This window comes from Protopterus annectens, chromosome 10.part0 (assembly GCF_019279795.1).
Source record: "Protopterus annectens isolate FY-2018-M chromosome 10.part0, PAN1.0, whole genome shotgun sequence".
NCBI classification, from domain to species: domain Eukaryota; kingdom Metazoa; phylum Chordata; order Ceratodontiformes; family Protopteridae; genus Protopterus; species Protopterus annectens.
The window spans coordinates 1,501,907,248-1,501,922,166 of record NC_056744.1 but is presented as its reverse complement, the minus strand read 5'-3'; the positions used below and the strand labels follow the sequence as shown (position 1 = coordinate 1,501,922,166).

The 14,919-nt window shown below is 40.5% G+C and overlaps 1 protein-coding gene across 1 annotated transcript in view; it reads left to right on the top strand.

The window, feature by feature from the left end:
• LOC122813690 (zinc-binding protein A33-like) overlaps positions 1-12,296 on the top strand; it is a 274,249-nt gene extending 261,953 nt beyond the window's left edge. Inside the window, exon 6 of the mRNA XM_044086146.1 lies at positions 11,131-12,296. Coding sequence (XP_043942081.1) covers positions 11,131-11,657 — 527 coding nt within the window. The 3' untranslated portion in view covers positions 11,658-12,296. The remainder of the gene's footprint in view (positions 1-11,130) is intronic.
• The last annotated feature ends 2,623 nt before the right edge of the window (positions 12,297-14,919 follow it).

Below are 14,919 nucleotides of genomic sequence, written 5' to 3'. Positions count from 1 at the left end.
TTATGTGTGCTATGTGGTGGTGACAGTCAGTTTATTTTAGATTAGTCCTAGTTGGTTTATTTTAGTTTCTCTTTTTTATTTCATTTTCTTTTATCATATTGTATGAGGAAACTGCTTTGTAATGCTCAAAATGACTGAATTCTATTAATAGGGAGTTCCTAACTCCGTGTTCTTTCTTCCATAAATGTTTGTCAGGAATTTCTAATTCTGTTAGGTTATTGACAAAACCCCTTCCAGGTTCACAAATGTCATGCTGCTTAATTATAAGGGACAGATGCTAAATTATGGTGATAATGCTGCTGGTGCTAATCCTTATCCAAATGTGTTTGTCCTAAAATGTAAGGGAGTTCAAACCATGGTTGCTGCACTTGCCACCATGGATATTTGAATTGAGGCAGAACTACTTATAGGACATGACAAGCTCTATTAAAGAAGTGATTTATTGGGGGGATTGTGTGAACCTCAAAAGGGTAAGTAAAGAAGTTAATGTACAAATTAATCAGAGGGACATAGAGATCCTCTTTGTAAATTGTAGTGGCTATAAGGTTGCTAAGGCATTAAATGATGATCACACTGATATTTATGTCAGCAATGGACTGAATGAGGCCTCTGCCATGCAGATTTTGCACAAACACACATCTGTCGGACTTTGTGGTAAGTTTTGCATCATTAACGCAGATGCCCCAATTAATAAGGATCCAGTTCTTATTAGCTGTAAAGGACAGGAGCCTCTTAGTCCAAGCCATAGCTCATCAAATTCTTACTCTAAGGGTCCAGTCTGTGCCAACAAAATGCTGTGAAGCTGCACTGAAACTTTGGAGAAGGAGGATGTCGTCGGCTCTGAGAGATAAAAAGAAACATACAAGAGCATCTGAGGGACTGTCTAGTGACGCTACTGTTGTGCCAATTCACACAGAGCAGGTTTCTTAAATATAAATAAGAACTGGTCTAGCTTTGCAAAACACATTTTTATAATTTGTGTTTTTATGTTGAGAGGACTGAGACACATTATTCCTGGGATTCAGAGCAACTCTTACTGTCTGACATGTTGCAGGGAAGCTGTAGAATCTAGGCTTACAAAGTCTGTGCCGTGTGATGCTGTTATTGTGCTGGTAGGCAACTGTGATGTGGACAGGACTGAACTGGACTCTTTTAGTAGTGAAATTAAAATCTTAATCTCTTATACATAGTCAGAGGTTTAGTAAACATTGTCCCATGCAGCGCCTATTTCATGTACATTGTTAGATATTAAGTACTATCCCTCCATTTCCATGTTTCAGCTCCATCACAGAATCAGATGTTAGGTATCATCTCTCAATGTCCATGTCTGGGCCCCATCACACTATCAGATATGAAGTAGCCAATAAATACCCTCCTTCCGTGTTTATATCTAAGCTCAGACGCAGTATCAGATATTCAGTACTCTCCCTTCATGTCCCTCTCTAGGTCCCAACACAGTATCAGATATTAAGTACCCTCCCTCCCTTCCTGTCCATGGGTGAGAACTATCTCTGTATTAAATATTACATGTTCATCCTCCATATTCATGTCCCAGTCCCAGGAAAAAATAAGTAGCTATAGGTCCTAACCTATTCCCTGTCTGATCTCTCATGTATGTACACACACACACACACACACACACACACACACACACACACACACACACACACACACACACACACACACACACAAAACATACACACAGTAGTTTAAAAAAACTTTTCCCACAGCACACATTTTAAGCATAGTATCAGAATTCTACTATGTCCCCCACTGTTCTTATGTGACCCCAAGTACATTATCAGATATTAAGCACCCTCCCTGTTCATGTCAGAGAGCCGTCTCAGTATTAGAAATTTAGTAACCCTCCAGCATATTCATGTCCCTGTCCTGCTGCAGGAAATTATATATAATTCTAGCCCTGTCCTCATTCACATTCTGACACACACACACACACACACACACACACACACACACACACACACACACACACACACACACACACACAAAAATCCACTTCCACAGCATGGCCACTCCCAGTAGCCATTGCTATTGGAAGTGCTTGTTTACACAAAACATAAGCTCATACAGAGTAATAATTCATAAAGCAAATTTTTGTGGCTGTTATTAGCTTTATCTGTGTGCAGTTGCTTATAGCACATTGAATATTAAGTGTAGGTTTGCACTATTCCAGTATCAATAGTAATATGGCACTGCAAACAAGAAGCATCTGTGTATTAGCATGCACTTAATTCTTAATCTTTTCTTTATCTTATCATCTGGTTTCTCAGATGAGACCTATGCTAACAAGTAGAGTACATTTCCATGCTCTGTGCTGGTACCACAGAGGTCCTCTCAGTCCATCTTCTACTTTTTTGATATGTGGCTTAGGTCATATTCATCATCTGCATACAGACCAGCCTTTGAATATAGCTAAACCCTGCACACCAACTGGAAATGTATTTATGAATGAGGCTTATCATTAGAGTCACGGTTGTTTGCATACCCTTCTGCTAAAACCCACTGATGGCTTGTCTTATGCAGATCTAGAGTGGTATAGCGGACTCCAGAGATGATTGTCTCTGAATTGCAGAGGAATATTTTTATATTATGTGATTGTTTATGGTCTGTACAACATATTAATTAACACTGTAGGAAACGTCCTAGAACTCCGCAGTTCAGTGCATTTATTCTACGTGTCAGTGATTGTAAGACAGAAGAAATTCAGATTCAGTGAGTTCATTTCCCTGATGTTGAACATCTTAAGAACTGCTGGACATCACCACAGCATAGTTTCTATTTCCACACTATTAGTGATTATTTTTGTGTAACTTTTTTCTGTTTTCTCTGCAGCTTTTCAACCATGAAGTTAATGAATTTAAGTAAAGAAATATGGGGGTGCAGAGTAGTAAACAAATTAAATTAATTTTAAGGTTGCTAGATAATTATAATGCCAATTGTTGACCAGGTCTACCCAGCGGACACACAATCCTTTTTCAGGGGTAACAAGGAAGCAGTGTCTTCTTCAAAAATACACATTTTTGGAAGTTGATGAGATGCAGATTCTATTTTTGTTTCATCTGCTTGAAACTGTAGTACGTTTAACATGGGAAAACACAGGTAAACTGCTTTTTACTTTATTTGGTGTGACTTAGCCTTAGCCTATCTATAAATCAGGCTTATACTGGAGTAAGTCACTTACACTGAAAACAAGTCTTTTAGAATTGGGATGTTATAATACTGGGATCTCAAAAAAATGAGATAGCAGCTAACAAAATCTTCCCTGAATAGATGAGGGCAACCTCAGTGAGTGGTATAGCTGGAACATGTCAAGAGTTAATAACAAAATAAAAAAAGTTACGATAAAATACACAATTCTTCATTGCATGGCTAAAAAGGCATTAGTGAAGACAGATTACACATTTCTGGTGCTTGTATAAAGATTCCTATTGCTATCAAAAGCACAACTACCAATATAAATGCACATTTAATTGACTGAAAGTAATTTCTCTATAAAGGTGGATGTAAATTACTTATAAGAAGTAACCCTCAGAATATACATTGCTAATCAGGTTGTTGCTGTGCTTGAATCAGCACGAATACCTGTTAGCTGGAGGTCAACAGAATGGAATGAAAGGTCAATAAAGCTAACTTTGCATCAGCTCTGAAACTCATGCATCACAGTAAAAATCATAAGATATGTGTTTGTTAATCTGTCGTTTTCTGTCAGTGACATTTCTAACTATTTGGAAAGATAAAGATGAGGATAGACTGGGAATTGTGGGGTGGGAAAGTCTTGTAAAGACATTGAGGTATGTCATCAGAATTTTTGATAGGATCATGGCAGTCAGACTTTATTGTATAAAGATAGGGCAGTATTCATAATCTGATTCTATCCCCACAGCAGGTTTGTGATGGCGAGGAAAAGTGTGCACTCAGGCAACAGTTGCTGAATCTACTAAATAAATCAGGACAACATGAGTTGGTACAGATAATGGGTGGCCTGAATGCTCATATCAGCACAGAGAGAACAGAACATCAGGATTACTTATTTCATCCTGAGTGGTGCAAAAGGAATAAAGAAGAAACAGGCGTTCTAGACTTCTTTCTGGCAAATGGTGCCAGGGTGGAAAACTTATGGCTTACCAAGAGAGGCAGTCACAAGATCACATACAAGAATGACCAACATGCAGCTCAGGCAGACTTTCTCCTAGTAAGGAAAGGGCACTGTAGATTCCCAGATTGCATAGTCAACCCCAGTGAAACAGTCAGCACAAACCATAAACTGTTGGTAGCCGCAATCAGATACAAGCAGTGGTGAGAAAAGGCTCTAAGGTCAACAAAGATTTAACTGAAGACATGGAAGTTGATTGGAGTGAAAGACTTTCCCACCCCACATTTTCCTAGTCTACCCTCCTGTGTAGTATATTCTGGATCCCAAGCCAAGTGGCTTTGTTGCACTGCCCTTCCATCTTGTCTGCTTGATACAGAGGATGCCCAGCTCCCTGCTAAATATCATATCATCCACTTCCAAGCTGCATCATTTGAGTGAGTGCATAGAGTGTAGAAATACTTAGTTCATGTTTGGCAGGTTAATTGGTTTTACAACTGGCTTTCACTCAATAGAACTAACCCAGGTTGGACAACTGGACACCAACTGATCTTTAGTTTATTGACCTAGAGCTGGTGGGCTGTATGGCAGGCACACATTGGCCAATACAGGCATATGGATCCCAGGTGTAGTTTGGAGTAGGCCAGGTCCATACTCCAGTTATCACTGGTGAATAGCCATGCCCTTTATTGGTGACATTAGTCAATATGACCGAATCACCATTTTTTTCAGCATTGTATGTGTCTATCCCTGAAAACAGTACTTAGTCTGTGATCAGTGCTCTCCTAACTAGAGGATAGTGTGCAGCACTGTTAATGATTAAAGCAGTTGGTCTACATAACTCTTCCCCATTAGGCACTGCCTAGAATCTTTACTGCTGTCTATGACTCCATTTAGATTTTGGGTAAGTTTAAGGTAGAAACACCCAGCTTGTTTTTGGGAGTTGGGAGGAGCCCTGCACATTTTTTGAAAGAACATTTTGACTTCATACAGGCTTTAGACAAAGGTAGTTCATGCTTGGGAGGCAAGGACCTTAATTGTTATGACAGCTGTGCTTTTCTGCAGACTTTATATGCCATCATTATACCAAAGAGAACACCTGTCTAATACACAATTTTTATGACATTATCAGCTGGGTATTTGACCAAGTGTTTCCAATTGATGTGCCCTGTCTGTATGCTATATATAGACACTGGGTTATTGTAGCCAGGCACATGGAATGAAAACTGAGCTTGGGTATCTGAAAATGGATAACTTTTTGGGTGAGTGTTTTCTGTTCCTGTGCTAGAATATATGGACAGCAGTCATGGTCAGTGAAGTGGGTCAATGATCATTGTTTCTGCTTCATAATTTGATATGAGGTTAGTAATAATTTGTTACCGTGTTTCAATACCATGCAGATCTTTTTCCATAGACATCATAGCCATTGTGTTTGGTACCTCAAACTCTGCCCAAACAACACTGGGTCTGACACTGCTGTCAAGACAAGAAAGATGCTTTCACGAGCAGCCTGTATGCAAGTAAATAAGCAATAACTGCTGTAGTATTTTAGAATAACTACAGCTTTCTAACCCCTGGATTTTTCTTACTCTGAAATTGTTGGCTTTCAAAAGCTGCAACAGCTGTTTGGCCAGTAAGCTACAGAATGCTTGGCTAAATTCTAGATTTGGACAGATTGTTGCATTATATAGAGGAAAAATTATTGCAATGGAGTAACTAGATAGTGTTTAAAGTGTATTATATGTGCTACCATATAAGCCTTTGTAACCACTGTGACAATGCTGTGGTCTCAGCCTCTTACACCCAGAATCAAGGTCAAATCCAGGAATAGTCAAGGGCAAATGCCGCAAATAAGGGACACTTTAAAAAATATTATTACTATTAACTTGGAAAAGCTGACACAAAAAGAGGATGTGAATTAACATGCATTGTCAGAAGTCAAAGAAGCCTGTAATGCTAATAGCTGTCATTGCATGTTGAGTTTAATCCACTACCTTTTCTCCCAAAATTATACATTTTAGAAGGGATTAGGAGCCAAAATCTTAGACATCCATACAAATCAGTTCAGAGTTGTAGGTGTAATGGAAATGAAGTTTGTAATATTCCATGGTCCCTAGAGAGATTATTATATATTTGCTAGTCATGTAATAATACTGCCTACCTTACACTCATCTCTGTATTTTGTAATCCAGTGTGTCTCCTTTCTTTGACTTCAGAATTGAAATTCAAACAAAAGAAGACTTTTCCTCTTGTGTCCCAAGTTATGGTTGGAATGAATTCATAATGAAGGATCATTTTATCTGCACAGTTAATAAATAAACATCCAGGGTGTCTCGTGTATTGTAATCTGTACTGAACGTAGCATTTTAGTTTCATTTTTGTGTATTCCAACTGTATCTCAAGGGAGGCAGCTGGGGTAACCATACTTAACAATTAACATTTAAATTTGGGACACAAGGTGCCAGGTTGGGAACACTAACATACTCTACGCACATCAAACCTGTGTGCCACTGGGCCAGTTTCTGATTTCTGTTTTGTAGTGGTTTGAGTAAGTAGTACATTGACAAAACCATAAAAGAAAAGCCAACAGAAAGGGATGGCTATACGCAGGACAGACTGAAGTGTGTGAGAAGTGCTCATGTTGGTGATGTATTCATGCAGAACCTCCCATCCTGATGTGTATAGAAGTGCCTCAGTCCATGAGTGTAGTGAGTGAGTCTGTGTGACCCTAATTTCTGTCACAGGTGCTCCCTGCCTGTATCCTTTAGCACTTTGATTTTGTAGGGCTGGAAAAGGACAGGAATAAGAGTGCTGACACCATGGCTGTCAGTGTGTGCCTTTCATTCGCAGGAGCTGTGGCACAACTGTCACCTGCTGTCCCTAGCTAAGATTCCCCTGATTATGTGCTAAATTATGTAATCCCAGATGCACATACATGCCTAACATTGCCCTGGGTGTCCTTATCAAGAAATAACCTTTAAAAATAAAAGCACTAAGTAACAGGCTAAGGTCTCAAGCAAATAAACACTGAACATTTTAGCCATGGTTATCATAGTAATAGATTAAGGTGATTTACTGTTTACTTTGCACTGATAGAAGAAATTGCTTGATTTGAAACAAGTTTCCAGCTCTGGAATACAACTAGTGATTGTTTAGCTTTAATTTCAGACCTGACTGGAATGATGCAGTCATGCCATATTTCTATTTATTAATGAGTATAAAGGCATGTAATGCTGAGGGACTGTGTACATACATTACATCAGCTCTTTCACCCTAATCTGAGTTTAGGAATAGGTAGGGGTCACTCTATTTGCCTGGGAGTGAGTGAGTGATTGGTTTTCTTCTCTGTGAATACTAAACCCCTCATTCTCCTGATTTGGTAATGCTCAACATGTGGTATTACTTGATGGATCACCTGGTTCAGGGAAAACGTCTTATTGGACGGGTTCCGGCGTGTAGATCGCAAGACGATTGCCCACGATCGGGTTCGGTGTAGATCGCAAGACGATTGCCCACGAGCTACAATGCAAAAACAAGAAGGCCGTGGCACCACTCAATCATAGAGCGGTGCGGCAGAAATACAGATCCGCCGTCGTAACCCATGTCGGTAGAAAAATACACATATAGCGACAACCCCTAAAGCAGCTACGCTGCAAAACCAAACAAGTCACAAGCGCGTAATTCAAACACACGGCAATTGATTAATAAATAGTACAGCATACAAGCACAAATACCCCACACATACACAGTACACAAGTAAATACACAACAGTATAAACAGTAACAACCTATCAGTAGATCAGCTGAACTCCAGACAAACCCGAACAGTAAACAGTCACAGTAGACCAGAAATATAATCCACACTAGCAGCAGCTGCAGCAGTGTCTTTGTACATGCGCATTAACATCTAGTATGTCCCTGTCTATACAAAGCATGTTTACAGATCAGATATAGTAACCCTTGTACTGCAACTGGAATAGCACACATATGATATGGAGTGCAACAGAAGGAGAAGTTTCAGACTTCATACCCCTTAGAAAGCACATGCTACTGTAGGAGCGTGTAGAGTAACAACTACCAAACTATGCACAACACTTTACACAGAATGTGCCAGTGGTTAACAGTATTGGGAATATGTCCATTCCAAGTCCCAGACATACTGATGTACAGCCATAAGTGCAACACACATCTGTTCAGGTACGGCCCCCCCTAGTACAATGGCAGGTGGGAACTGTGAACCAAGAAACACTTCCAGACAGGAGTGTCAACCCCCACACCTAGTCCACAGCAGCATGTGTGTTTAGTAGGTTCTTGAAAACCCATCCAGTGTCTCCTGGGGCTGGTGTACAAAGGTATGTAGGCCCATGCAGGCAGAGAAGGGTGCAACACTGAGCAACTTCCCTATGTAACCTCTGTCACTGAAACTGAGACAGGGCCCCACACCCTGATTGGCTAGCAGGTACAACTGGGAGTTAAAAGTGACATGCACACCACATGTAGAAACTGTGTTTAAATCAGGACAGGTAGATGCTTACCACAGTATATACATTTGTTAGCCCCATGGCTGTCTAAACTGCATATAGTGACTCCATAGCATGACAGGCAGTTAGACCAAGGTGTAGTACTGACACCTGCACAGTGAGCTGTTGCAGGCAGCACTACAACACAGGGTACAACACAGGGCAGTGTAAAGCAAGTATTGTTACATCTTATAGTGAATTGTAGCAGTGACGTCTGTACATCCAGTTCCCAACTATACATGCTGTGATGGATAATGAGAGGCCAACTACAAGTGGTGTTACCATGATGGAAGCTATGTACCTATAGCCCTGGTCAGCTTGGCAACAAATACAGCACAGTGCCCAGCCAACAGGGCAAACCAATGCTGGTAGTGGAGGGATACCTCTACCATTTGGAGTGTGAACTGCCACCTAAACGGTACTGGGCATGTATTGAGCAGAGACTACAGGCCTGTAGAGGTCGCGCCATCATTGTATGGCAGGAAGAGGGCGAGGAACTGCTGAAATCACTGCCTCACCAGCACGGGCCAGATGCAACAATAGCCCAGGTTGCTACACTGCGAGCAGAACTGCGGCAGAGGGCAGTAACTGGCAATGAGTTGCCAAGTTTGGTGATGCAGAGTGTCCTAGGCACAACAGATGAGAATGTACTTCAGGAGATGCCTTGCCATGCCACATTGCATCGTAGCATAACCAGGGTACGTCAGAGGGCACGAGTATCCATGACCACACCTCCAGTAACACTCGCAGATATTGATGTCAGCCACTATCCACTCTGTAGTGGCAGCTTTATCTTCCGTAGAAGATCTGATATGGATGGGACTGATTCCTTGGTTCTACTTACAACAGCACAGAACCTAATTGATCTGTGTATAGCTGACATAATTCTTGGAGATGGCACCTTCCCTACACGGGCCGATATATGTCGTCAGCTGTATACATTACATGGCTGTATTGGGACCCACACCTCAACAAGGATTGTCCCCCTGGTGTACTGTCTCATGACAAGGAAGTTAGAGTCTGCATACTACAGTATGTGGGAGATACTGAAGAGTATGACTGCAGAACAGGAGTGTACCCTTTCTCCACAGTATATAATGACTGATTTCGAGAAGGCAGCGATCCGTGCCAGCCATAAGGCATTCCCAAAGAGTATTCTGAAAGGGTGCCTTTTCCACTTTGCACAGATCATTTGGCACCAGATCCAGCATAACCACCTTGTAGCCCTCTATGGTACGGACACTGCGTTCTCTATTGCCATCGCATAGCTATTGCGTACTGGCATTCCTACCAGTTGAAGATGTTGTCCCTGCATTTGTGGACATTGTGGCTACGTTACCTGAATGTGCACAGCCTATTGGCGTATTCCTGGATCATCATTATGTGCGAGGGCCGCACCACGCATGCATCCCGCTGCTCTTCACAGCAACGACTACCATCATCCTATCCTTTACGGTTCTGGAATGTTAGTGATGTGACCGGCATGGATTTCCCATGGACTAATAACCAGGTAGAGGCATGGCATCGTCTGCTGAAAGTGTTACTGGGATGACCTACTGTGCAGCTATGTGATCTTTTGACTGTTCTGCAACAGGAACAGAACTTAACAGATACCCGACGAGAATTTCTGTTGCGGGGGATGCCTGTGACACCACGTAGGAAGGCCATTGTTGTAAGTGAGTGTCATCTAAAACACATCTTGCAACATAAGTGTGACTATAGTGATGTGCAGGATTTTCTCTGTGCTGTGGCACATTTCTATAAGTTATGATTATATCATGGTTTAGTATGCACCAAGCACTTCCCACATCACTTTATATTTTGCGTTAATAAAGGCTTTGCCCACAGCACACAGGTTTCACTCTACCACTTTGATGCCCACTTGGCATCCTATTCTAGGCACATGTTACAGTGTTAGTTGCACACGGTGGTTTCTAGGGGGTGTAGAGTGTAGATCACATAGGGGGTTTGTGTCTCACACCTGTGGTTAGGGTGCAGGGGGTTCCTTTATTTTCACAGGGAATTGTCTGCAGGCATTTGTTACTGCAGTTAAACTGCCATACTGCCATCTGTCCACATCCAGTTGTCTCACAGTGGGTTGTCGCACCACCTAGGTGCCTGAACCCGTCTGTGGCATTGGGATGTTCTTATGATAAAAATGTTTTTCCATTAAGGCATAATTTTACCTGTGTTAGGCTAGTTCAGTTGGAATATGGCTTCTGTTCAGTAGTATAATCAGTTATTTTCTGTTGTTGTTACAGCACACGTGCAATAAGTCTGTTTTTCTAATATATCACCAATGTGTTATATGTATTCAAAGTCCGTTATAGCAATTAGAGTGTTATTTACAAGTCAAACAGAAAGACTCTGGTACGAAAACATGTACCTTTCATTGTAAACTTAATATTTAGCTGATGTACTTTCTGTTTTATGGTACTAAACATTTTCTATTCATTTTACAAAAATATCATAATAATAATATAAACTTTTACTTTTTCAGAAGTCTTCAGTCTTTCCTTGGACCCTGAGACAGCACACCCCAATCTCATTCTGTCTGTGGACCTGACTAGTACGAGATGTGGTGACATTAGACAGCAGCTCCCTGACCATCCTAAGAGGTTTGATTCTGGTGTGTTTGTGCTGGGACCGAATGGATTCACATCAGGAAGGCACTACTGGGAAGTGGTGATAAGGAACAAGACTGAATGGTATGTAGGCATTATGAGAGCGTCCATCAACAAGAAAGGTTTCATCACTTTGTTCTCCAAGAATGGATACTGGGCTGTGAGCCTGAGGGCTGAAAATAATTCTATGCCATTTGAATCACCACCCAGCCTTCTTAACCTGAGTGTGAAACTGCAGAGGATCGGCATGTACCTGGACTATGAGGCGGGGCAGGTATCATTTTATAATGCTGATAACATGTCCCACCTCTACACCTTCTCTGATACCTTCGCAGAGAGACTCTTCCCTTTCTTCTCACTTGATCTTGCTGCAGGGTCCAAACTGTTTCTCTTAAATTTGTAATTGAAATTGGAATGCCATAATGTGCTAATACAAGATGTTCCATGGAGTGTAGGTTTATAAATTCATCATAAAGAATGAAAGAAAAATTTAAACACTTTTATTGAATGATGTCATTATTGTGCATAGAATGCATAAAAAAATAGCAAGTTTGAAGATAATAAAATGAAGGCAGAGTGTCTTTTCAGGAGATGCTCCTGTTAAACAAGTGTACAATTTAGGAGTTTAATGAAGTTTTATGTTACTCTTAATGTAAGTCAAAGGTCTGAAACTGAATTTAGGATCTGCACTTTAAAGGTGATAACTTGACATGAGTATTACAGCTGGTAGTACATGAACAATATATGTACTTTAGTTTGCAGAGATGATTTTTTTAACAAACCTAAAACAAAATCATGTAAAAGCAAACTCAAATTCTAACTTGTTGGTGTTTTTATTAGCAACCTTTATTATGCTGATAACATCAAATTCTTCAAGCTGTGTTTACTCCTCCAGTTATATTACACCCCCATGCTATAGTGGATTCCAATACTGCCACCCTTCTGGCCATAATACAGACTCAAGATTTAAAAGCACGGGCATGGAAGGGCAGGCACTAGGCTGCCTGATATTAAAAAAGTTTCACAGTATGCAAAAAAAAAACACGTCTCTGCACTCAGAAATAATGAGGTCTACTTGTATTGTCATTAAGAAAGGAGTATCGCTGCTTTTGTATGCAATATATGTGGGCTGATGGTCTGCACTACAAACCTGCATTGTGATGGTGCAGTCTGGTCAGTGATGACAATCAGAATGCAGTAGGCATGGGTAAGGACAGGTGTCATCTGTCTGTTACTTCTCTTTTTAATATATGGCACAGTAAGTATAAGATGTTTTAAACTGTACATTGATAATGCATTAGTGTTATGCCAGTTCGACTACAATAAACAGAACATTAACTATGAATAATTGTATTGTTTTCACATTACTTTGAATTACATGCACTGAGACAATTATAATCTGCAATCTATGAAAAATGAACAGTTCATATAAAACAACTTAGTTGTAACAAGCTTTTTATAGCAAGTTGCTTATGTATGACCCTGTTCTTAGATGAAGCTTTGCATGTTAACCCTAACTGCAGTTCCATGCCTGTAGTCACCACGGAACTGTATGGGAAAAAGTGTAACTGAGTTCCAACTGCCACACAGTGAAGTACCACCACTCCTCTCTAGTTGTGTGTCTCAGATTTCTGTGTTTCTCCTAAACATTTTGATTCAGTTGGGGAGACTACGGTAAGCAATTCATATTGGACACTAAAATTATAAACATTTTTATTCTTCAGAAAATGCATGCATTGTATTTTCATATCACTACCGATATTTCAAATATTCTTTCTTTTGTGACTTTTGTCACTTGACACTTTTGCTTTGTTAATGATTCTTGAGGTAACAGATTCAGAGCCAGTTACAGCTTTAGAAATTCATACCACCACATTCTGTAACCTGCTGGTACATGGGTATAGCTACAACTTCCCATGTATTAAAGAATTATGATATGTTCTCTTCTAAAATGTCTTGAATACATTTCAAGAACACATGATATTTTAGTTATAAATGGAAACTCGATTATAATCCTGTCTGTTCAACATGAAATTATTGTGAAAGAATTAAACTTGGACACTAATGAAATGGGCTTTATTTACAGTCAGGGCTTTTTTTAAGATTTGTAAACATTGCTATTTCCTGTTTTGTTAGGAAAAGAAAACATGTTAAATAACTCTAGTAGATATATTTAACCATATTTAGTTGCTAAAGTTGTAAGTTTAATTGCTGTTAAATAAAAAAATGATTAATTAATTGGATTTTAGTCTTTTTATATAATTAGTGGGGCAGCCACTGTGGTGCAGCAGTTAGCGTTGCCACCTCACAGCAAGATGTTCTCCGGTTCAATCCTCAGCTGGGGTGCCTTCTGTGCGGAGTCTGCATGTCCTCTCTGTGGTTGTGTGGGTTTCCTCCGGGTGTTCCGGTTTCCTCCCACATCCCAAAGACATGCTGTAGGTGGATTTAACACTCTAAATTGGCCCTAGGTGTGAGTGTGTGTGTGCCTTCTGTGGAAGGTTGGGCTGGCAACTTGACACTGTAAAACTCCACTGCCAATCATGAGAGGACAGGGGATCCGCTGTGGCGACCCCTAACCAGGAAAAGCCGAAAGAAGAAGAGTAATAGGATGTTATAGACAAAAATAACGAACAGTATTCAGTTTAATCCAAGATATTCTGTCATTTTTTTCGGTCTGAAGTGGATAAAAGGCTGGGCTGTTTAATCAGTAGTGGAATTATAGCAGAGTTGGGGACTCCTTGGGCCTGACCACTTATGCTGAGAGCAATTCTTATGGAATATGACCTCTTCTTTCACATGACAAAAATACTTGCTGTCATGGAAGGTTTAACATCTTTTTTGCATAAAAAGAACAGTACTTCCCATACATGTCAAGCAGAACACCTTACTGGCCCTGTTTAAGAAAAAATCTTGATGACTGGATGGGCAATAGAAAGTTCACCCCGGGGATCACTCCAGTGGCTCTACTTTATAGAGGCACTGGGAACTAACATCGGGCAGCATGATGCCAGGACACTTCTATGTGCAAGGCTTGTAAAGGTTTCAGGACCATTAACCTAGTATACACCTATGAACATCTTCATGTACTGTCTACAAACTAGAATTTAATTGTATCAGGCAGAGAATGTAATATGTGTGATAAATGCTCTAAACTGGGATTACTTGATATGGTTGACAAGTCAAAATGCCAACTTTCATTTGGCCGAGACCACATGATCAACATTTGAAATGTCGGCCATACAAGTAAAACCCAAAAAAACAAGGATAAAACTTACCTTCACTCTGCTAGTCAGGGGGAGGGGGTGCTAGGTCCCACTGCACCCCTCGTCAGGGCTCCACCCCCCCACAACCCCCATAAATTAAATATACCAACTCCGAGAATGCACTACAGTGCAGAAGTAGAAATCTTTCCATTACGCACTGTACGGAGATGCCGGTTCCCCATGGTCGACATTTCAAATGTCGATCATATAGTCTCAGCCATATGAAAGTTGGCATTTTGAAATGTCGACCATGTCAAGGGGACCCCTCTAAACTATATATCCTATATATTTCTAAACTATATTACAGTTAGAAAAATTCAGGAAGAAACAATATTAATATGATTTCCCACAGACTCCTTTACTAAAAAAAAATCCCTGTCTATATTTGTGCCCCACTGCTGG